General features: G+C 39.0%; 1 protein-coding gene across 5 annotated transcripts in view; it reads right to left on the bottom strand.

The window, feature by feature from the left end:
* plekhg2 (pleckstrin homology domain containing, family G (with RhoGef domain) member 2) overlaps positions 1 to 24,632 on the bottom strand; it is a 126,285-nt gene that overhangs the window by 96,016 nt on the left and 5,637 nt on the right. For 4 of the 5 annotated variants that reach the window (XM_056374976.1, XM_056374973.1, XM_056374975.1 and 1 more), the window contains exon 2: positions 11,188 to 11,280. In XM_056374976.1, coding sequence (XP_056230951.1) covers positions 11,188 to 11,251 — 64 coding nt within the window. In that variant the 5' untranslated portion in view covers positions 11,252 to 11,280. The remainder of the gene's footprint in view (positions 1 to 11,187; positions 11,281 to 24,632) is intronic. The other variant, XM_056374974.1, reaches the window with a different exon arrangement.

A 24,632-nucleotide genomic window follows, 5' to 3' on the forward strand; every position in this document is an offset into this window, starting at 1 on the left:
GTCAGTGGTGGCTGTGGTCATCTGGAGCTGTTTCCAATGTCTAATTTTTCACATCCACCATAGTAAGTTAATCAGATCTGCTCTAGTAATGACATATAGGTTGATACTCCTATTATCTTTGCCCCATGTTTGTAACCTGTATATGTTTACATTTTGTCCCCATTGAAAGCATGCTGAATTTCCTATTATCAGCTACTGTTTGCAGTGTACCCATGGATGTACAGACACTGTCACTGGACTGAAGGAAACACCCTTTCTCTGTGTAATTCCTAAGGATTTCTGGAGGTGTATTCTGGAAGAATAATCAGAGATATTGATATGACATCAGTATGTGTTTCATGTCTTTCTGTTCACATTTGACTGAGTTGTGACTTTGACAAGGAGAACAGTACACAGTTTCTTTGCCTCCCCCTCAACTCTGCAGTGGCTCCCTGAGGAGGATCTTCAGTGAATATGTAACGTCCCACCTGCCCCTGTAATTTAAATCACATCCAAATGAAGGTAGATTTAGATTCCTACTAAGTTTTTCTGACCTGGTTACTTTGGTGACTTATCAGTGTTCACGCCTTTCATCACAAATAATGTGTCTCTTTCACTGACTGATACACTAAACTAAATGACGTGTTTTGTCTGTCTGTCCGCTCTCAAATCAAAGTCCAGCAACGCTTGATTACAGACAGCTGGTCGGAGCTTGTGTGTGAATGTGTGTTGCAAGCAGTGGTTACATGCAGTTATATACGTGAAACTGTGGCAGGGCAAATTAGATTTAATATTAATTTAATACTAAAAGTAAAAAGTTACTACATTAATGGGAAAACAAGTCAAATATTATCTTGACATTTGCAGAGGCACAAGCTATTGCCAATCGTTCTGATGATTGTCGATCACCAATATAGTCCATCCACACAACCCTATGCTATACCTGGTTAGTCTCGACAATTCAAATATCCCATTCATTTTTCAGTAACCATGACTACATGATTATTATTAATTAATATCTAGCAGCATCATAAACCAGTCAAACCAGCGAGGCTGTGGTGACTCTCTACCTATGAGGAGGTCTAGAAGTCCTACCGTCTGTCCATTCCTTCATTATTCATATTCAGAACAGACAAGGATGGTCGGGCACTTCTGAGCTGATGCTGATTTGCTGAGAGAGATGTGAAATGTCCCACCTCACAGCTGAGAGGATGTAGGAGGAAATGTATGAGAAAAACAAGGAGCAGCTCTGTTTTGAATGAAGGTTTTTTAGGCATCTTAACACTTCAGGGTGTTTTCTTCTGTTTCAGATTAAAGAGTTAAAGCACATATCTACACAGTTTTCCTTTTAGAGAGCTTTAAAAAAAAAAGTGAAAAAACTAACTAAAAAGTCCATAGAGATATTAGGCCCAGAGGCCTGAAACTTCACAGGTATTTTTGACAAGATGTAGAAGGGATATGATGATGTTCATATAGTAATTCTTGTTTGACGTATATCCTAGTGGCAGTGGCAGGCTGTGCATTTCACACCTAGGCCTTCAGTGATGTCCTACTTAGTCCGACTTCAATAAATACCTCTCATAATACCATCATTTATGACACCACAGCTGGAGAAATAGTATACAGAAACACACTTCAGCACTACTGGGCATTGTATCCCCTCAATTGTGTACAAATCTGTCTATTTTCCGGCGCATTTAAAAATCAATAAACCCGCATCAGCAATTAAAACATATCTCTACATGTTACTGTCAAAACTTAAAAATAAAAGGGTATTTAAAATTATCTGTCCAAAAAGTTTTAATAAGTCCACAAAGAATAGGCAAGCTTTAACAAGATTGTACACTAAATTGCAAAATCGCAGTTTAATATCAGAAAGACACCAACAAAACGGTCACAGTTTGGCTGTTTTTCTTCACCATTTCATTGTGCAGCTCTGTTTCCCTACGCACCTGTTCGTTGAGCTGTGTATCCACTCGGGTGTCCCCAAAAGTTTTTAAAAGCACTGTAGCTTGCAAGTGTCCAGTCGTGCTTTGGTGTCTCGTTGCTGCCTTGGTTAAACAATATAAGTTCACAAATCCAGTGTAGCTCCACACAACAACTCGACCCTTTGCAAACAAAAGGCATTCCCAGCAAAACAATTTGCAGCGCCCATCGGAAGCCGTAAGCCAGGGGTACCGCTCATAGTTGCTTGATTGGAGGTGGCGGACAAACCCTTTCCCCGCCTGGGACAGGTTAGCTAGTTCAGGGGTCGGCCGACCTCGTCTCACGAGATCTAGCTTCTCTTGAAAGGTCCGTCTTGAAAATGGCCTTGCAAGTATATCTGCAACCAAATCGACGTTTTGCCCTCCTTCGGCCATTGTGGGTTAAAAAAGCAAGTAGATATACTAGATTTCTCTGCTAACGGTCCCTGGGTGTGGCTCCGATGCGGCTCGGTTGATCTGCATAGCCCTGCCGGCTCTCACAAGTGAGTATCCAATCACAGGACACGTACATGTCATGTTCAACGTGAGGCCAGCTAGAAGGCCTTACTGTCAACAACTCGTGATCTGATTGGCTATCGCAACTATCTATCAACTGTATGTGCCCGTTCACTTACAGTGCACAGACGCCCGCATTGTTGATTCTGAAGGCCTCGGGCAGATTTCATACAGCGTGGCAACACAAGCTAGCTGAATTCTGATTGGAGAAAAACTCTAACCTAAAAACAACAACACTGGAAGGAGCATAATATGACATGAAGAGAATATGAAGATTACTTTTATATATTTAGGGAAAGTAAATTAAAAATTGAATTAACTTTTATCATAATTATGATCATCATTTCTGGTTATGTTAGGCCAGCAGAGAAGGCCTTGCTGGCCCTGACAGCCCACCACTGCCTAGTGGTAGTTATGACAAATATGACAAAGAAATACAAAAAAGTACCATGTATGAGCTGATGTAGTTTAGGTTGGGGGTTAGTCTCGTGCTAAATAAGAACATTAGCAGAAACTAAAAGATGTTATTTTTCAAATAATGTCTTACAAATGCATTTTAGCCTCACAGTTCTTCAGTTATAAGTTATTTTTATTTGAATATGTAGATGTTTGCAATTTACATTGAAAATGGATGTTAAGAGTCAGTTTGACATCAGTTTCATCCTCACAACATTAATGAACCCCGGAGCGCTCCATGAGGAGCTCTTTCATCTTTTCTTTGGTCTGTAAGCCTGGTTTTACCTCCACTGTCCTTGAACACGTGGGGAATCTTCAAACACGACACCACCCACTCATTTTCATATTCGAGTGTTGTAAAATCTGACAGGAACATGAACCTTTAACTCCACATCAGGGGGAAACACATGTCTCTGTCTCTGAGTTATGTAACAGTCAGTGGGTCTGTAACTCTGAGGTTGACATCCACCTTAAAACATGATCCACACAGAGAGACGGACCTCTGAGAGCTGAGGTCACATAGTGATCACTGATGCAAAAATAAAGGGCACTATGGTAGCTTTTAAAGGGTAAACCGGTAAATGAAGCCTCTGGTTGATCTCCATGTACCATGTAGACATGGAATCTGTAACAGAGAACCATTTTATACGGAGGATGCCTTTTATTTCATCTGATAATATCCAATTCTTTGAAAAAGACACAAAGCATTGAAGTCATTGTAAAGAGTCTATGCCTCTGATGACTTATTCTTATTATTTACTCAAGGTGAGATGAGAATTCATTTACTAACAATGTCATTATATAATAATGCTGCTTAAGTTTTTTTTTTTTTTTTTTGGTCTGTTCGTTCCTTAAACTAAGTTTCTACAACTGTATTTCATTATTTGATCTTTGTCAATTACCATTTTGTTCTATAAAGCCCCTACACTTAAACAGCCATTGTATAATATCAATTATAAAAAGTAGGAAGTTTAAATAGGTTTATGAATTAAGTTTAACTGATTAAACTAGAAATGCTGTTATTTTCTGATCATGGACTAATCAGTCAATTGATGAGTCATTTAGGCACCATTAAAGTCATTAAATGAAAGACTGAAGTCTCATTTCAGAATATCAAACCTATGTGAAACCATCCGTCTTTTTACAAGAAGTCAGGGAGCTATGGATGTCATTTTAAGGTGCAATTCCCCTTTAAATACATGCTGTGAAACTATAAGGTGGAGTAGATTCCAGTGTGTGTGTAATTACAGTAATAAGAGAGCAGCTCCTCGCTGTCATTATGTGTTCGCCTGTGATGTAACATGTTTCTTAGAACAAGAACAAATCACAGCTGGTTTGAGATGGACCACTGAAAATACTTCACTAACTTTTAACTCAATTTTTTTTTTTTTTTACAAATTAAACTTTGTGGTCTATTAAACAAGGTGTGATTGTGTGAAGCATGATCACATAATTGATCATGTTTTTATATTATATTATTATATTATATTTCCTGACATTTCATTTCTCATCCTAAAGGTTTCTTCATGTTCTAACTGACTGGTACAGATTTCAAGGCAATAATATCTGGAAATAGATTCACCACTATTTTAGGAAACAGTGCACTCCATATTTTTATAACATGAATTATGATGCAGAGCGTTTTTTTCTTCATCCACAAAAAGGGGTGAGTGTAAAAAGTAGAGAAACCGGCTTGCAGGCAGTTTATAAACCAGAACACAGCCAAGAGTTACCTAGAATTAGTACAGGCCACGTGGATCCACCATCCAACCTTGAATGTAATATTTTAACTTTTCCAATAAATAATTACATATTCAGATTATTAGTCAATTATTTAAACCATCAGTAAACATTCAACCTATACAAGACTCCTCATTAGACGTCATGATGTTGTTGGACAGGCGTTACTGAACACTGGCTGCATCAGCCCAGCTCCTGTTGTAGAGAGATAATCATGAAATATATTTAGGAGCAACATACAATTGTATCCTGAACATGCCCCTTTCACATGTTCAAAAAAACAGATCCTTCTAAAGATGAAGAAGAGGAGAGTGACGAAGAAAAAGGGAGACGAGGGCTGATGAGACCCTGGACCACATGTTTAAACAGGAGGGACGTAACTTTAAACCAGATGTTTAAATAGTGGGAATGTAACTTTAGGCTCAAAGTCAGCATTATAGCTCGACCCCCTGTGGGAGAAACTAAAACACTCACAAACTGTGTTTAAAAGATGAGACAGTTTTAAGTATGAAACCTGTGAGCAGTGAAACTTCAGACTACCTGCACACTTATGTAAGTGTTACCCTCAGCCTGCTAATGCTCTATATTAAACTTATGAACAAAACATACTAAAACAGATTCTCTCAGGTTTTTATCCACCATATTATCATTGTGTTATTATCCATCTATTTTCTGGTTTATGATCGATTTACTACCTACTTGATTATCATGTACTAATCTATTATCTAATCTATTAATATCAGCACCTGAGATGAGCATAGCTGATTCAAAAAATAGTTTCTTATTAGCCAGTGCAATAGTGTCCAGTAGAAATTAGTTTTGTATACAATTCATTTGTAGCAGCAAATGCAGTTTTAGATACAAAATAATAATACTAAATAATAATAATAATAATAAAATATTTTTTTTATGAACATATCTCCTAAATGTTCACTGACAACATATTTCATTGGTTTTTCCTGCAATATCTTATCTTGCAGTACAGTATTGGTGCACAACATTGAAACCTTGAAAAAAAACCATTATAATTAATTCATTTTACATTCACAGTCAATGATTAGAGTTAGGAAGGATGGCTTTCTTAGTTAAATGTTGAAAGAGTAAAAAGCACCATCGAACCACATGCAGACTTAGGATGTGAACCCCGGTCTTTGCTGCTGTTGATGAACGTAGCTTCATTCATTAAAAAATATTGCTTGTGAACATGATGAATCCAGAGACAAAGACAGGAAGTGAGTGTTCTCACATCATCGTTTAAAGTAAAGAGGACTGATGTTACAGTTTATACACATGACCTCTGACCCCTTCACTGTACTAAATACTATTTAAAACTAGGAACAAAAACACACATATCATAGCTCATGTTTACATTCATTCCTACTGTCATAAGTGAACTCCCTTAAGCATGCTGATATTACATCACTGTTCCATCTGCCTGTTCTGCGTTCAGTGTACTTCACATTCCTTGTAATCATTTTCCAACTGATCTAACAGCCTTGAGATCAATTTCCTTCCAGGAATTCACAGATTTCAGTTCATTTATCTGAAATTCAGCCTGTACTGAGGAATCTTACATAAAGTATAAGTGATTTATATTATCAACAAAGTCCTTGAGATTTAGGTCTGAGGACTAAAACATCATAAATAAAGTGATCAACAGTGAACAGTCAGAGTGTATAATCCAGCTCAAAGTGCTGGTTTGTTGACTGATACATATTATTGACTGTTATCAGAAACCTAGCAGCAGGGAGACTTCACAAACCAGCCAAGATCACAACTGGAGCTAAAAATATTTGTCTGCCCCTCCCTTATTTCTTTTGCCCCTCCATGCCTTTGTCACTCAACCCCAATCCCCCTGGTGCCCTCCTCCCTTTCTCCGCCTCCTCTCTGCTTCTATTCTATCATTCATCTTGTTCCTCTGCAAGCTTATCAAGGGCGTTCTCTCTATTTTCTGCTTCGATCTTTTCTATGGTTATAATCAACAGATCTGTGTGTGTGTGTGTGTGTGTGTGTGTGTGTGTGTGTGTGTGCGCGTGCGTGTCACAGCAGAAACATTGTTTAGTGCTGCATTTAATCACTACCAACCACACAACTTCCTGCACACAGAGTATATCGGTGTGTGTGTGTGAATGCAACAATAAGTGGTGTGTGCACAGACTGTGTTTGTGTATAAATCTGTTGCCTGTTTTATAATTGCAGATTGTTTTAGACTGTGCAGAAATGTAACATGCTCTGGTATGTTCCTGTGTAGGTGTGTGTGTGTGTGTGTGTGTGTGTGTGTGTGTGTGTGTGTGTGTGTGTGTGTGTGTGTGTGTGTGTGTGTGTAGTGAATTCTAACTATGGAAGCCAATATAACAGCAAAGCAACTAAACAGCATGGTGGCTGTGTGTAATTACACATCATTACTGAGCCTCTCAACGTGCCTGTGTGTGTGTGTGTGTGTGTGTGTGTGTGTGTGTGTGTGTGTTATTGATATGTATAATAGCATTTCATACTGCTATGGCCTCTCTGCTGGTTTGGTGACAGGAAGTAACAGCTCAGAGAAAGTGGAGCTGAAATAAATCTGGATAAAATGCCTCTGAATGGGAACCAACTTCACAGGAAAAATCCTAACTACAACTAATGTTAAAGTTAATATACATTTTCATTTTAATAATGAGATTAGATGTTTTGCTATGTTCATAGCAGGATAAAATGCAGGTAATGATCCACAAGTTGAGAACCACCATGACCCCAGAGCTTTTGTTTATAAATCATTGTGTCATCTATAGACAATTTGACCCTACTGGGGCTCTAAACCACTTGGGGACTTGGTATGCTACCATTTTGAATCAGGTGTTGTGACCTAGGGGTGGGCGATCAGATCATGTGACAATCTTTTTGGGTAGAATCGCAATATATGACCTGAATCACAATTGATCTGCACCCTGTTTCCACTGTGATTTTATTGTGAACGTCCTGACTGTGAGTTGTGATTTGTGTCTTTCCGCCACCTTGACGCTTATTTCGAATGTTGATTGCTCACTGCTGTTCTTTGCCAACAATGCTGTCTCACACTTCTGTGTTTTGAGATGAAACTTCTGTCACTGCTGACCACCAAGCCACGGCTCATCCTGATCCATGTGTCCTGCAGATGGACTGCAGCTGGTAATGGTGGTTCATGTTCTGCTCCTGTGGAGAACTGGTACAGGTGCTACCACGCCAAGCTTGTTGTGGCTGCAGAGCAGAAAAAGGATTGCTATTACCAGCTGCAGTTAGCAGGCTTGCTGTGTCAATGGTCTGGTTAGCAGCTATTGAACTTTTGAAATTAAATATCTAAATATAGCACCTCTAAATTACTTCTTAATGACGCAATCTGTACAATTCATCTGAAAAGTAGATCATACACCAAAGTGAAATTGTGTACAATATAAGATTGTCATTTAAGCCACCTTCAACGTGACCCCTTAAACCTGCTGAAGCCTCCCCTGATTCTAAAATTACTGTAACCCACATGGAATATAGGGCTACAAAACCCATATACAGTATGTGATTTAGATATGTAGTTACATGTTGTTCCTGCAAGGGGACACATATAGACTGTGCACCTGTAATGTTGAGGGGGCTATGTGAGCTCTTCCTGTTACCTCAGCGGCACTCCTAAAAAAAACAGCAGACATGTGTAAACAAAAACTGAGCTTTTCCTGGTAGGAAACACAGCAAAATAGTCATAAAAGTCAGATTAATGTCCATGTTTCAATGCTTATAAGTTGCTCTTTTAATAGAAGTCCAACTGTGAGCGAGAGGGAGATAACGTCTGTCAAGTTATTAATGTTGAGAAACTCCGGTGAGTGACCACGTTGTCTGCTAGTCTGTTGTTGTTAGCCACTGTGAAAGGAGGCTGCATTAAACTTACTGTTGAGTCAAGATACTTTTCATAAAAACCAACTGGTGATTGTGAAAATGTGGTCTAATGTTTATTACATGCTTTTGCAACTGTATCATTGTATTTATAGTCTGAAAAGATCGCTAGCTGCTAATCACTAACCACTAACGGCTAAGCTAATCGCCAGCTCTGGCTAACGTAGCGACCAGTACCGTGTCAAAACTTTAAAGGACCATTGCACCGTTTTTTTAACATTAAAATCATTAAGTTTTAATGTAGTTATGCACTTCAGTGTTTTGTAATGCCATTAGATGCTAATTTAACAGATTTTGGTTAATAAATGTACATGTTTAGCAAATCATAAAGGATCATTTAGTTCATTTTCATGATTAAGTTAACATTATAGTAAAATAGTGCATAAAAATTTAACAATACAGCAAATAATTATTTTAAATGTTAAAATACTAATTGTTTTGACATAAGAAATTCAAAATAAGCAATCTGTTACTGTAAGAATACAAATGTTGATGTGACAGGGAAAATTCGTTCTAAATAAATTATTGTTAAAGTTAAAAAGACATCTGTTTTAAAGAAATTCATGGTAAATTGTTCATGTTAAAAATACCAGTTGTTGTAAAAATATGGTCATTAGTACAAGTATATCCTTAATTGTTGGTTATACGATGTACGATATTCGAGAGAGAGAAAAGAATTTAATGAGATCTCATCCTAGACACATGAAGAGAACCAAATAACTTATTGTCCTGCACTATCCGTGTAGGCTGTTTTTTGTGACCAGATAGAATTTAAAGAATCAAAGATGGTGAGCCCAGCTCGTGACCCTGTGAACGGTTGGAGAAACGGTGTTGGCCAACCTTAGGCACTGCCCTCGGAGGACGTCTGATTTGATTTGATACATTCTTTCATCTGATTACAGATAAGACCACACACACTAATTATCCTACCCTGGTAGTAATAGTAGTGACACTATTCGACACTTGGAACAGATACAACAAGAAACAACTTTGAACTCATAAGGAGTACCTGTGGATTAAAGGAACAATCAGTGAACTAAAGTGAACTAAAGTGGACTATTTCTTTTGATTTGTGTATTGTGTATAAGTTGTAAGGCAATAAATTGTCAGTGTTCAACCATACATTAATTCACTCCCTGAATTATTCAAGACAACCACTCATCGGACCTACTTAGATGTTAGTATCTTATTACTACTTTTTGGTTAGCACTAAAGATACTACAGTCCTTCAGTGCAATTAATGGGCTAATACATGGGGCAAACCCTGAATTCTCTTGACCTGCATCAGCCTTTATTTTTATTTATGTTTAACCTGTTTATGAATTGCAATTTGGAACTTGAAATAGAGAAAACTACATTAAAAATTTACATTTCTGTTCTTTCCATATGTTTCATATGGTCCCTCTGCAGCTGTCTAACCAATCAAAGCTAGTTTTGGAGGACATTAGTGTCCACTAATTCCAGACACCATTGAGACTTCAAATATAGAAATCCAAGGAGAACTGAAGAACATTATATACATGAAACTGAAGATGAGATGACATAATGTTAGTTATCAATGGCTTGAATGTCAACTATTTCCTTATTTTGATGGTAGAATGAAATGCCGGTGATGTTCCATCAGTGGAATAAAACCATGACTACAGAGCTTTTGTCTGTAAATGAATGTTGCATCTGTAAAGAGCTTGACCCTGGAGGGACTGAAATCCACAACCTCTGAATCACTTGTGCTGTTACTGTCTAGAAGTCCAACACGCTATCCATTGCGCCACAGAGCCATGTTTTACCCATGTTTCTTGCTTCAGTTCGACTTGGTTTGCTATGATATATATAACTGATGCAAGACGTGCACTGACAGACTGATAGGACTGAAACCTACAACCTATGTGCCACTTTTCTTGTGTTCTTGTGAGCTAAAAGTTCTGCTCAATGGAAAATTTCAATTTCTTTTTGAGACTCTAGTTTTCTGTAATTTTGATGATTCTATTTCTTACAATTCCATTCATTAAATCTGTACTCATAAATCCATTCCCATTTACAGAACTTCATACAGAAGTATTAATTTATAGCAGAAAATAAACAGTACGTTATACTTGGCTCTCACAGTCCCTCATGTTTCTGGGTTCATCTTGCGACACCACATTGGAAAAGTGCTGAAATGCCACATCATTGATGGTTAAGGCATTAATGAGGTTTCATGAACCCACAACCTGCAGAAGTTTGACAAAATTCTGAAAGTAGGTGCATTTCTGCACGTCAGACAATGACAGGCGACTGTGGACTCAAACCCACAATCTTTTCTCTCACACTTGAATAGAAGTCCAACTTAGAAGTCCATTGCACCACAGAACCTCATGGATTCTGTCTGTCATGGGGCAAACCACTCTTCTTGACCCTGTTACCTGACCCACATTAGTCTTTACCTTTGACAAAAAAGATTCACAATTTGTTGACAATCATCTTTATACAGAATTATTCACTTACAGTGTTATGATGACACTAACTCTCCACCAACTCCTGAGGGACATATCTGGATCTCTAGCTGCTAAATGCTCCACTATGTGACTGTTTGCTGAGCAGGTAGTGGACAACAGATCTATCAGAGCTTGTTTGATGAAAACTGCTAACTTACCCCCTTCTCTTTTACCTGTGGTACTAGGCGATCGCTGGCTGCCACGCCGTGACCCCTCAGGCATGGTGTGATGATGTCACAGGAAGTAGAAACCTGGAGAAACCAGGGTGAGAAATGTTAGCTTCCACTTCAATGCTGACTCTGTCTCATTCTGGTACACAACATCCCAGTGCAGCTTTTCTCTCTGTCCTCTTCCTCTTTGTTCTTCTCTTTTACAAAAAATGTCAAAACATAAAATCACATCAGTAGCACAGAGAGACACAGCAACACACACACACAGAGGCAGGAGGTGAAATACTTTATACATGTCTTTGTCTAACAGAGGAGAGGGGGTAAGGGGAGGCAGTCACTAAAGAATTCTTTCCTTTCTTGTGTATAAAGAGTCAGGATGTATGTAATGTTTGGCTGGAAGACAAGAATGAGGTCTGTTCTCTTAAAGGGCTCATATTGTAGAAAGTTACATCTCCTTGTTTTTTTATTATTAAAAAGCAGATCTAGGTTCTATATTAATACTGTGAAAGTATCAAAGCGTTCAGGCCATAGAGAAATGTAAACAGCCTGTATATGAAAACTGAATCTTAAAACGAGCCATGAGCCATGAACTCCCACTGATTGGTGATTTTCAGTTGAAAAAGCATCGAGATTAAAACTGAGTGTAAATTCTCAGATGTCTACATTTAAAAATCTTGCTTAACAGCATCAATGACTGTATTTGTATATATGTAGTACATTAATATACAGTGACTGAAATGCTCTTAAAACAGTTTCAGACTGCAATATATGTTCCATACCTCACTTTTAGACTACATTTAGTCCAGATTTTAAATGTTAAAGTGTTCTTAGCTGCATTACTGTCATCCTCACTCAGAAGTATCATCATCTACAGCATGATATGACAGCTATGGTAGGACTGTTCATCAGTGAGACCAATCAGCACATGATAAATGATTCTTCATTGATCAGAGTCTGTGTCTAAGTTTCACACAGCTTTTCTTTTTTACAGTGACGAATGTAAAGTAAATGTTTCAGTGCAGAGGAACTGATTGACAATCTGACAAGTGTCTTAATGTCCACAGAGTCTGAGTGTTATAAAGATGGACTGTGCAGATTTAACCTGATTTTAGGATGAAGTCTCCATATGTAATATCTGAATGCCAGAGATCTGTCTATGTCCTCACACTGACTGTTCGATCATAAAAGAGGTCTTGGGTTACAAACAAATGTCCAATCGGGATTCAATCTTCTTCCAACGGAGGGGCAGAGACAGACAGAAACTCAGGGGCGTTTAAGAAAACTTGCCAGCGAGCAGGTTAGTTTCACATAGTCAGTTACCCTGGCAAAGATAAAGTGATCTCAGTTTCTGGAGCAGAACCCAGAGTTTCCCTCATTTCATTGTTAAGAAACTCAGAGTTTTCACTAAACCTTTCTGGGATAGAAACCAGTGGAATGTTTCTGGTTAATGACACAAACACACATCTATCATAATTATCTTTTATGGATGCTGTTCATCTCTCCTCAGTAAACACAATTAATGGTTTGATATTTTGTTTTTATACTTTTTCTGACCTTTTTGATTCCTCGCCCAGACAAAAACTTAATATTACAAAAAACTAGAACTAACACTGAAAAAAATGAAAACTAAACTAAAACTAAACATTTTCAAAAAAGTAAATATGAAAAATACAAAACTATTATAAACTTGGTGTGGGCTTGTTCTAATACATCTGTGTATGTGTGTGTGTGTGTGTGTGTGTGTGTGTGTGTGTGTGTGTGTGTGTGTGTCCAGTGCAGGGTAACATCCTCATACAAAGTAAATGATACATTAGAACAGGTTGACCCTATTAGTCATTAGGGTTAGCCATTGTGCATAAACCAGTGTTTCTGCAGCTGTATGCTAAAAGATTGAGAGAAATGGGTGAGATGGGGGGTGAGGGGTAAGTGCTTGGGTTGGTGGGCGGGTGGGTGGAGGTGAAGTGGGATTGACTGGTGTCAGTAATACAAGCCAGATGCAGAGCAGGTCTCCAGGTTACAGGTTTAAATCCCTGTGCTGTGTATGGAAACACCTGCATACTCTGCTTCTGCTGAGGGGTTTCCACATTCAAAGACAGAGAAAACGATTTAAGAACTGGATTTTTAAAAAGTATAGTTTCATATACAGCAGACTGACATGAGGACTCATGTTTGAAAAGTCGAGTGGAATTAATTTGCTAAGATGTGGCTTAATGTGGTTGGTGTTTGCCAAGGTTCAGACAATGTGCCACAAACGACTCTGGTGAGACTCAAACCCACAACCTTTGAATGTGCTGTCCATTGCACCACAGAGCCTCACATATGTCTTTGAACATGGGGCAAACGTGAAACCTCTTCTTGATCCTGTTACCTGACCTGCATAAGTCTTTATCTTTATTTATGTTTATCCTATTGATGCAATTTGCATTCTCTTCTATTTGTTAGGTTGATAAAATCTCTCTGGAGCTGTGTAACCAATCAAAACTAGATTTGCAGGACAATAGTGAAGAAGTAGAACATGACATGCATCTTATTTTCTTATCAAGGTTCAATGCAGGTAATGTTCAACCAGTTAAGACACATTTAGCTTTTGTGTGTGATGTGTCACATGTAAGTAATTCGACTCTGGTTGGACACGAACCCACAACCTTTGAATTTCTTGACCTTTTCCTGTCTAGAAGTCCAATGCGCTATCAATTGCATCACAGAGCCATGTTTCTCTCATATTTCTTACTTTACTTGGACTTGGTATGCTACCTTTTTGCAAAAAGTGATGCAGGATGTGTACATCCATCTAGCTTTTTGATATCACAGTGAAGAAGTGATTTAAAGATTGTGGCTTTGAGTCAAGCTTTAGGAGGACATGAGGAAAAGAAAACACTATTAAAGCAAAAGATCTATTGTGTAATTAAATGCTAATTAAATGCTAACAGCAAATCACTGATTATGCTGAAATGTTTCCTTTCAAAATAAGCAGCACAAACTGAGAATGGAAAGCATCAGAGATCCGTGAGAACTACTTAAGATGCTGTATCTAACAGCTGTCAGGTAAAAAAGAGAACGAGCGTAATGAACGTAAACACAGTCTGCTGTGTCCAGACACCTACAGTTGACGTTACACTCACTGCCTCCCCTGGTATTTATTGTCTTTGGGTTTGAACACAAGAGTAAAACAGAGAAAATAGCAGCCTGTAGATCTGCAGAGCACAAGCAGTCCTAAAATATGAGAACCAGAATACACAACCTGGGAACGACTCTATACTATCTGTGTGTGTGTGTGTTTATGTGTTTACAGTCTCCCTGCTCCTATCGGGGGTTCATGTTTATATGAGATTACTGAGAGAGAGAGAGAAAGGCCTCAGCCCTAAGCATAAGCCAGAGTCGAGCTTCAAACATTAGTGAGTATAAAGACTGTCAGCATCACCTAATCCACTACAATGTAACAGAGCCTGTGTCCCAGTTTCACCCAGTTTCTCTGATTACATTAGCTAACCATTTAAAAGGAACAGTCTCAAATTTTCTTCTTTTCTGTGTTGTTACTAAAATTTCGTGTGTCTGTTGAGCTTTGTGAGGCATGCAGTGCATAGTAGATTATTTATTTATTTAAACTTGAATAAGATAATAGTACCATATATTCAAACTGATGCACATCACAAAAAGGGTACATGTGTTTCAGACAACATGCACTGGACTTTTAGACAGGCAGGATGTAATTTTAAGGGTTGACTCCCAACAGTGTCAAACTAAATACATCAGTTAGCATAAAAGCTTAGTGTTGACCTATGATAGTACTGTGCACTCACCACCTACTCAACATGTCTGTCAGAATTACCTCAGCCTCTACAGCAGTGGTCGGCAGCTGGCGGTCTGTGGGCCAAAACTGTCCCGCCACATTACTTTGAGAATCAGATTGTTTTTTAAATCTTACAATGTTGGATTGACAGTCCCACATTTAATTATTATTTGATTTTCATTTAGAGAATCTCCCCACACTTGAAGAATGATTATTATACTTTTGTCCATGTTGACAGTGAATAACAGACACAGTCACATCAGGCTGCAGCTGCTCTGTAGTCAGCACACAGCACCTTAAAATTAAAATAAATCTCCATCATGGCAATAATAGTAAGCCACAGAATAATTTCATCTTTAGCGAATTTATCTACAAAATAAAAGTGCAGTGCTTTATTTCATGCTATTGTGAGCTTTCATTCTGAAAAGTTCTGACAGCAAGTTCCAAAGTTTTTGAAAACCTCAGACATACGATGTGTGACATACAAAAAATAACACCAGGTCAGTCGAATGTATAATATCTGATTGTGGGCCACATATGTGAACACTAACAAATTAAGATCCTGTTGAATTTTTTTTTTTTAATTTTCAATTTCTTCAGTTAGTCTTTGATTATGTTCTGGCCACTTATGGAGTAGGAAAAAATTGGACCAAGGCCAAACTTACTTGCCGACTCCTTATCTACAGAGTGCAACCAAGACTGGTCCACACATATTCATTAAAACAGGGGTTGTAATCCTTTAGTTTTAAAAAAAATCTCTGTCCACATAAAAATACAAAACAGACTGTTGATAGAATCAGAAGCCTGAATTACCTAAATGACCTCCTCATGGTTGTCTGCCTCCTCCACTCAGACTAGTTTCAGGTTACATCCCTGTTTATCCAGAGTCATATAAAATATGAAACATTTGTGTGAAATTTTCTCATAACTGCGGTCACTTTGACTTTGACCTTTGACCTTCAGCCACTAAAATCTGAAGTCCAATTAATTGTTTGTGCCAAACGTTCCGTGAAGGCATTACTGAGATATCGTGTTCTCTGGTAGCCTGAGACATAAAAAGGTATCACTGGTTCCACTGAACAAACAGCAATAACGTTATATACCAAAAAACTGAGTTTTTAACAGTCTTCACCCTGGACTCGCAAAGCTCAGTGACCAACAATACATTTTACATGTGGACAAAAGGCCAAAATACTGTTTTAACAAAAAAAACCTGTGTGCATTTGGATGGGGCCAGATCCTGAGTCTGTTTCACACAGTTTCTCTGATTTCAGTCAGACCAGAAAAGTGAAAAAGCTCAACACTAAGAATGTGATTCTCTGGCATGAGAGCTCAGTGCTGACAGCAGACACTCATCTCAGACTGTACGAGATCAGTTTTAAGGATGAATGTCTAGTGAGTTTCTGATGTGTCAGAAACATGTTTGGCCACAGAGCTGAGGAGGAGAGCGTGAACCTGGAGGGCAGAGATGATCTGCCCTCCACTGATCTGATTCTGATTCTGAAGATAATTATTTGGCGTACTTTGGCGTACTTGTTTCCAGAAAAGACGTTTTTACATGAGTCGCACACCAAAACATGAACACAATTCAAACCATGAAGTCCAAGAAAAATGTTGAATCACACACACACACACTCACACACACACACATACAGCTACTGCTCGCTGTTTCTGTCTGAGACAAGACAATGTCAGGAGGCCCAACTGACCCAAAGAGGGACACACACACACACACAAACACACACACCTGTGTTGTAGCATGGTGGTGGCAGAAAACAGGTTAGATGTAGATGGAAAAGTAGGCACATGAGCATACACACATACTGAGTCAAAACCATTCATTAATACAGTCACAGAGCTGGTTACACACCACGTGAAACCACAACTAACACACACACACACACACACACACGCACGCACACACACACACACACACACACACACACACACACACACACACACACACACACACACACACACACAAACACACTCACAGTCACACTCAGTGGTCCAGGCTAAACAAACACACTGACAGTGAGTGTACATTTCCAGTAGTGCTGTTAAGAGAAGAGACACACAGGCGCCTTCAGTCTTCTGTGTGTGTGTGTGTGTGTGTGTGTGTGTGTGTGTGTGTGTGTGTGTGTGTGTGTTTTCAGTGAACTTCCTGTCGTTTGTTATTATCATTATGGATGATATTTGTTTGTGATCAATGAAACTGTTTATTACCTGCTGAGCCTGGAGAGTCTCAGCTCTCATTTCATCTATGCTACAGAGCTAAATGTTAAACAACATGGTTACAATTTTAACTGAAGTTTGCAACTATTAAGTGATGTTAAAATAACACGACTTGGGCGCCTCAGTGGTTCACCTGGTAGAGCGCGTACCACAAAAGCTTAGTCCTAACCGTAGTGGCCCGGGTTCGAAGCTGACCCTTTGCTGCACATCATCCCCCTCTCTCTCTCCCTGACTTTCCTATCCCTCTCTCATTGACACTATTGGATTGATCCTAAAGTCTTCACATTTTCTCTCTTCTCTTTTTCTTTTCTCTATTCTTCTTATGTTCTTCTTTTCTTTATTGTCTTCTTCTCTTCTCTTCTTTTGTCCTATTCCTCTCTTCTTCTGTTCTTCTCTTTTTCTGTTCTTTTCTCTTTTCATGTTCTTCTCTACTTCTGTTCTTTTCTACCATTCTCTTCTTCTCTTCTCCTCTTTTGTCGGTCAGCGTTACTGTATCTCTCTGTGGCAGAGGGAGGGCAGGGCCTTATAGACATTAGATCCAGGATGGCAGCTTTCAGACTGCAGGCGGCTCAGAGGTTGGTGTACGACTGTGGTCTCTGCTGGTCGTCTCCCGCCCAACTCATCCTCAGAAAGGCCGGTAACTTGGCCTAGATAGACAACTGTTCTTGCTGGACTCACAGTGTGACCTGTCAGAACTTACGCCATTCTACAGGTCAGCGATGGATGTATGGAGGACACTTCACATCACCCGACCTCCTGACCACAGGTCTGAATGTGGCTGTTTGAGGAGCCGCTGTTCAACAACAGCTTCCTGTCCAATGGCATGCCCTCCTCAGGCACTTTGAAGACTCATTTTGTTGAGGCTGGGGTCGTCAAGCTGGGTCTTTTAATGAGGATGTCTTTAGACACACTGACTGAGGTGACCAACATCAGGTCGTCCAGAGTGCTTCAGAGATTTTTGTTCGGGTCCAGGTGCTGGCTGAACAGTGGAGTGACGGCCACGAGTTTGTGTTCCCCTCCCTCATCATCAGTCCTGCTGTGGGAGAGTGGAGAGAGAACAGTGGCCTGCTTCTCTCCCTCCATCTTTTGGATAATTCGTCTCCTGTGGGAAGAATCAGCTGTATCACAGCTGTGTAAAGGTCCTGAACCTCGGCTCTCTAGCAGGACTCAGGGAGTCAAAATGGACTGAGGTGTTTGATGCAGACTCTTCCCTTAAAGGCTGCTGGCAGCTCCTGTATAAGCCTCCTGTTGAAAAACGGATGGCTAACCTCAAGTGGAGGATCATACTCAGAGCTATGGCTACAAACGGATACAGAACTCAACTGGATCCCAGCACTGGGGAGGGCTGTCCGTTTTGTAGACAGACAGAAACTTTAGAACACCTGGTGGTTTCCTGTCCTCGTTTGTCTGATTTATTGAGGCTGGGTGAAGGCTTTATGAGAGTTTTTTTCCTTTTCTTTTTTATTTTTGGCCCAAGGTACACTGTTAAAAAGAGAAAGACACTGGTTCTTATCAATTTCTTGTTAGCAAATGCTAAGATAGCAATTTGGAAAAGGTTCTGGTCTCAGCTAGGCTCAGAATAGAGCACTCTATTTATAGACTGACCTGCAACCTGGATGTTTTCAGGGATGTGTGGGGGATCAGACAGGTCCTGCGTTCCACTGGAGACGATGGGACACTGCAGCTCAGCTTTTAGTTTTTTAAGTTGTAGGTAGGAGTGTCTTGTTGCTGTTACTGTTGTTTTTCTTTTTGATTGTGGGTTTTAACTGTTCACTGGTAATTTAATAGAAGTTTTGAAGTGGATCATTTAAGTTTATTTGCATAATGAGTCCTTCTCTTATCTTCCCTCTTCTTCTTTTCTTCTCTTTAATCCTTATCTTCTCTCCTTCTCTTCTTCTCTCTTTCTCTTCCCTCTTCTTCTCTTTTCCTCTCTCTGATCATTATTTCTCCCCCACACACTGAGCTTTTCAGAAACCTGTCTCTGTTGTGCAGTTGTTTCAGTGTGGACAGATTATCTTCATGATAACTCTGGTGTAGACACACATAGTTTCATACACACTGTGAACAGCAGTTTGAAATGAGTCCACTGAGTGTGGATGCACACTCACATCTAATATTTACATTTAAACACCAACATCCTTCCTCTGTCTCTCAGACCAATGATGGGTTATTTATGTGTGTGTGTGTGTGTGTGTGTGTGTGTGTGTGTGTGTGTGTCTGTGTGTGTGTGTGTGATTTCATTAACACATTCATCATCCCACTATGTAGGCCAGTGCACTGTGTGTGGTCTCACTCTTTGTGTTCAGACCCAACACTGTATCTCTCTCTCTGACACACAAACATACAAAAGCTCCACACTGTTGTCCTACTGTGTCCATTGTGCTCATATGCTCATAGCGTCGACCCGCTCCTTACACACACACACACACACACACACACACACACACACACACACACACACACACACACACACGAACTGAGGTTCACATCCAGAGACCAGCAGTCTGTACTACAAAGATTTAAAGTTATCGAGGTAACTTAAGGTTTAACTCTGGGTACTCATTCCTATGATGGTGGTCCACTTGTTACCGGGGTAAATCCCCATGGTAACTTATGCTAAACTCCGGCAAAGGTTTACGTTACAGGATCAGATCAAAACCTGTCAACAGCCAAACTACTGACCAATCAGTTACCTGGAAAAACCATTCCTACGGGAGCCTGACATGGACAAAAGAGTTTATAATAAAGTGATGAATAATAACGAACAGTAGATATTTATATGTATCAGTGGAATTGTTTTCCTGTTTGAGTCTTTCCATGTGTCCACTCTCTTCTAAAATTAAACTTATTAGTTGTATAGACACATAATCTGACAGTAGACTCAATAGTTTTTGGCAGTTTTTTCAGTTTTTTGATTTGTTTTATTTGTTTTTAACATTTCACAAGCTATTTGTTCCAGAAAAATGAAGGTTTAAATAAGTAAAAACTGACTGATTTCTTGCTGATATCATGAGAATTCAATTTAGGTTGTCGAGTTGTATTGATTTCCACTGTTATATGATTTACTTGTTTTATCATGATTAAGTTTTCTGACAGAACAAATCAAATCTTTGTTTTGTGTTTGTTAAAATACAGACTAATAAATCAGATTCAATTTACACTTGTTCTGGCTCAGGATGAAAAGTTCTGATCTCAGTACATTACATGCAATCGTGGTTTAAGCAACAGAGAAAGAATGATGTAAAAATAGTGTTGTGAAACTTCTCCAAAGGAAAACATGAAATCTGAGTCAGAGCAGTCAGAGAGACTCTGACCTCTGACCTCAGTCTGTTAGCACACAGCTAAATCTCGATGGCTATTTTATTTTCACTAGTTTGTTCTGAACTTCATTTAGTTTGTGCAGTGGAGCCAGGACAAGAACAGGTTTTAGAAGGACTATTTTTCTTAACTATGAGCGTGGTAATACCTTAGCCTGGGAAAAAGGAGACATCACGGTACTACTTTACAACCCTAACCCTAACCCTCCCGCAGCTTTGAGTACACACCGTCTGACGGTGATTAAAACTGTGAAGTGAAAACATGTCAGATTGTTTCACAAAGTTATTTTAGCTTTTTACAGCTGTGCTTATGTCTTTGTGAGGCTGAGGACTTTGAGGTAAATGCTAATTCAAAAATTTTTTATGTTTGTGTCTTCGCATGCTAACGTTTGCTAACTAACAGCACACAGAAAGTACAGCTGAGGCTGATGTGAATGTCATTAGTTCTGCAGGTATTTAGCCATAAACCAAAGTATTGGACAAATTCAAATGTGACCTGATGATGGCGCCAGAGGAAAAGTTCATCCTGAGGGGCACATGAATCTCTGAACTAAATATCATGACAATATGTCCAGTATTGGTTGAGACACTGTCAAAGCCTGGCTAAAAATATGAGCTTTACAACAAAACATGAACATTTTGTACCTCATCAGAGATTAAATGTGTTCTATTATTCTGTCATGTTCTATTTTCTTCTCCTGCTCTTTGTTCTGTATTGTATTGTTGGATGCAGAGTTGTCTCAGTGGACAGTTGAACCATCGAGGTGAAGCTGTAAAACTGTCATCAGCTGCTGCACTGAAAACACTGTAAAACTGCACACGCTCAGTGTGTGTGTGTGTGTGTGTGTTTGGAAATTCTCAGTATGTCTTTATTCCTGTGTGTGTGTGTGTGTGTGTGTGTGTGTGTGTGTGTGTGTGTGTGTGTGTTTCTCAAATTAGTGGAAAGATGTAAAATTACAGAGATAACTTTTTATGGGAAGTCTGGAATGATAGCGAGAGAGAGAAGAGTGATTCATAAGGGAAATACACAGACAGACATCGGAGGTGTCAAACACAAACACACACACACACACACACCCACATTCCTGAACCTCAACATCCAGACCAACCTCACACACCTGGTTTAAACCACAAACACAATGAACAGATTACACTATTGTCCCTGATGTTTTCAGATCAGAACAATAAAGCTGGAGAATGAATCATGGTTAGAACCAAATCCATTGTTGACTGAAACCATTTAAGTAAAAAAATAGTTTACTTTGAATGCACCTTTCTTGTGAAAAGCCACTTGTAAGACAGTTGTTATCCCACAGACTATAGTGGATTGTCTCAGGTGTGAGCCTGCAGTTTGCAGGTCCTCTGCTGTTAGTCATCTGTGGGACTCACAACTACAGCCTTTGAATCATTCTCCTCTGTTTAATGACAAGTCCAACGCACTGTACCATTGTACCGCACTGCCTCACACCAGAGCAATCAGACAAGACTGAATGAAAACAAGAACCACTGTGCCCTGGTTTCCCTCCAGTCAAGGCCCTGGCTATGAACTTTGATCTTGTTCAAGTCCAGCCGATGACCTTTACTGCATCTCTCTCCTCTCAGCTGTCGTTTGTCAAATAAATGTTTTGACTGATCTCACCTTGGTTTTGTCGAAGAAACTTGGGAAGAATTCTCACCATCACTTTACATATTAGTGACACAATTGTACTTGATGAAAGCTGCTGTTAATCTCTTCTCTTCACCTATAATTATTATCTTCAACTCTGGTGGGACTCGAAGACACAACCTTTGAATCACTTCCTCAGTGTTAAGTCCAATGCACTATCCATGGTGCCATGGAGTCATATGATAACCCAGGAGACATTAAAAATTATAAATAATAAAATCTGAATCAGAAAAACTTTATTGATCCTTGCAGAGAAACTGCTTTTTTACAGCTGCTAAACATGCAGTTATGAGAGAGGAAGTAAATTAATAAAAGAGGAAAAACTACTTTTAATAATAATAATAATAATAACTAGAAAATTCCAGGGAAATTTTGAGTGCCACGGGGGCTACTGCCGGGATGAGTACATGATTTATTTCCAGTGTTCAAAAGTCACCCTGATCATATTCTGGTTTTGAGAAATGTCTTGATATAAAAGACTCTGATATAAAACAATGTCACATCCCTCCATCATGTATTATGTGGGAAATATCTCATATTCTGTGTTGTTTTATTTAATAAAACAAGAGGCAACATGTCTACAAACTGGCATTTAAAGGGTTAAAATCCTGAAAACTAATAAACATTTGGTAGGTTTGAGCAGAACTGAAGTGGTTTAAGAGATGTATGCAAAAAAAAGCAGAAAAAAATATTGATATATGATGATTTTATAGCATTTTCTTTGTGTGTCCTTCTTTGGACACGAGGAACCCCAGAGGGTACAAAATGTGTTACCAGTGTATAATAGACCTGTAACAGTAACTGACATTAGATTTTAAAAATATGTCAAAAAAGACACTTTCTTGCAGAAATCCATACCTTCAGCTGTAACACAGCCAAAATGATCAGCAAATCAAAAAAGAAAAGTGAAGAAAATGTCCAAAAAAGGACAGAGGGACCCCTGAGGGTTAATAAATCACATGAACCGCTATTTAAATTACCACTATTGTGTTTGTACTGTAGTGTATTATCCACTTCATTTCTTTTTACTAAAACATTCTAAACTGTTGTATGTTCTTCTTTTATGTACGTTTTATTGATAAGTTCAAGAAAGCTGTCAACTAAGACTTTGTCAAGGGTTATTTTGAACTACTCAGTATAAGTCAAGTTTAAGGAAAGTGCATTAGGGGACAAATTTGCTTAACCATTTGTTTCCTGTTCTCTATGATATAAGGGACCCAGGATGTGGGGGTTTTGTGCTGACCTTAAAGGTCAAAAGTCCAGAGACCAGATACTCGTATATTAGATTTGATTTACCATTAGGGTGAAGACTTCTTCTCATTGGAAGAAGTGTACATCCCAAAGATGGGATAAGACAGATAAAAAGGGGTTTGTGAGAAGGAAAAGGGGAGATCTCACACTGGCAGAGATGCTCCAGGATTCTGCATTTTTTGCCACCGTTTCTTTCTTTCTCTAAATAAACTTCTTTTTGATTGCAAGTAAAGATGTGTCAGCGGTGATCACTTCTTCACATCAGCACCTCAAGATACCACACTTCTTTTCAAAAACCGAAAACACTGTGACAGACACTGAAGCCAGAAGTTTCTACAGTCTCTATTTTATTCAGATATTCCTTAAAATGAGTGCGTAAGCTCAGTGCGAAGACAGAGTGAGATTCTTTTGAAAAAAAAAAGACGATTACATCAGGTGTCAATGAGAGTGAGACAGGTATTGCTGCCGGACTCGGCACCCCCGTTTAAATTTTGTGCAGACCCTGCCTGTCAAAGTTACATTTTATGAATCCCAACAACTATGTCTACATTTTCAGATATAATTATTTGTCTCCTTTTTACGGTTTGGCTGCGAGCTCGAGTTAAAAATAAAAATAAAGGTTATTTTTTACTGCTTCACGCACTCTAGCCAACTGACGCTTTCACTCTAACTTTGAAGAAAAAGTGATTTGCACTCCTCCTTTGAGTGCTCACAGTTTGAAAAGTTTACATGTTATGTAAAAATAGTTCCTGTCTTTTTGAGAGTTTTCCTCTGTTTAATAGTTTGACTCACATTTCTACGTGCAGGTATGAGAGAGCTGGGTGACTCAGAAAAAAGGTGCAATTTTGTAGAAAAAAGGTCGGTCTCTAAAGAAAATTCCAATGCATTCCTAATACATTATTTATTCCCAGTTTTTGGGAATAATTTTGGGAAAAATTGGAATTTTAACACCAAAAGTCATAGCACCTCTTTCGGTATCAAGACGCACGTTTTGATGTATATATTTCCGGGTTTTCTCAAAGCTGCGGGACGAGTTACGCGCCAAAATTTGGCGGAAGAATAATAAACCCGGAAGAGAATATGCTCCGAGGCACTCCTCTCAGCTATTCTAGCTGTAGAGGAGTGCCTCGGAGCTGAGCACCCGTGGCACTAATAAATACAGGGTAAGTGAAAA

The sequence above is a fragment of the Seriola aureovittata genome, chromosome 4 (assembly GCF_021018895.1).
Source record: "Seriola aureovittata isolate HTS-2021-v1 ecotype China chromosome 4, ASM2101889v1, whole genome shotgun sequence".
Taxonomy (NCBI): Eukaryota; Metazoa; Chordata; class Actinopteri; order Carangiformes; family Carangidae; genus Seriola; species Seriola aureovittata.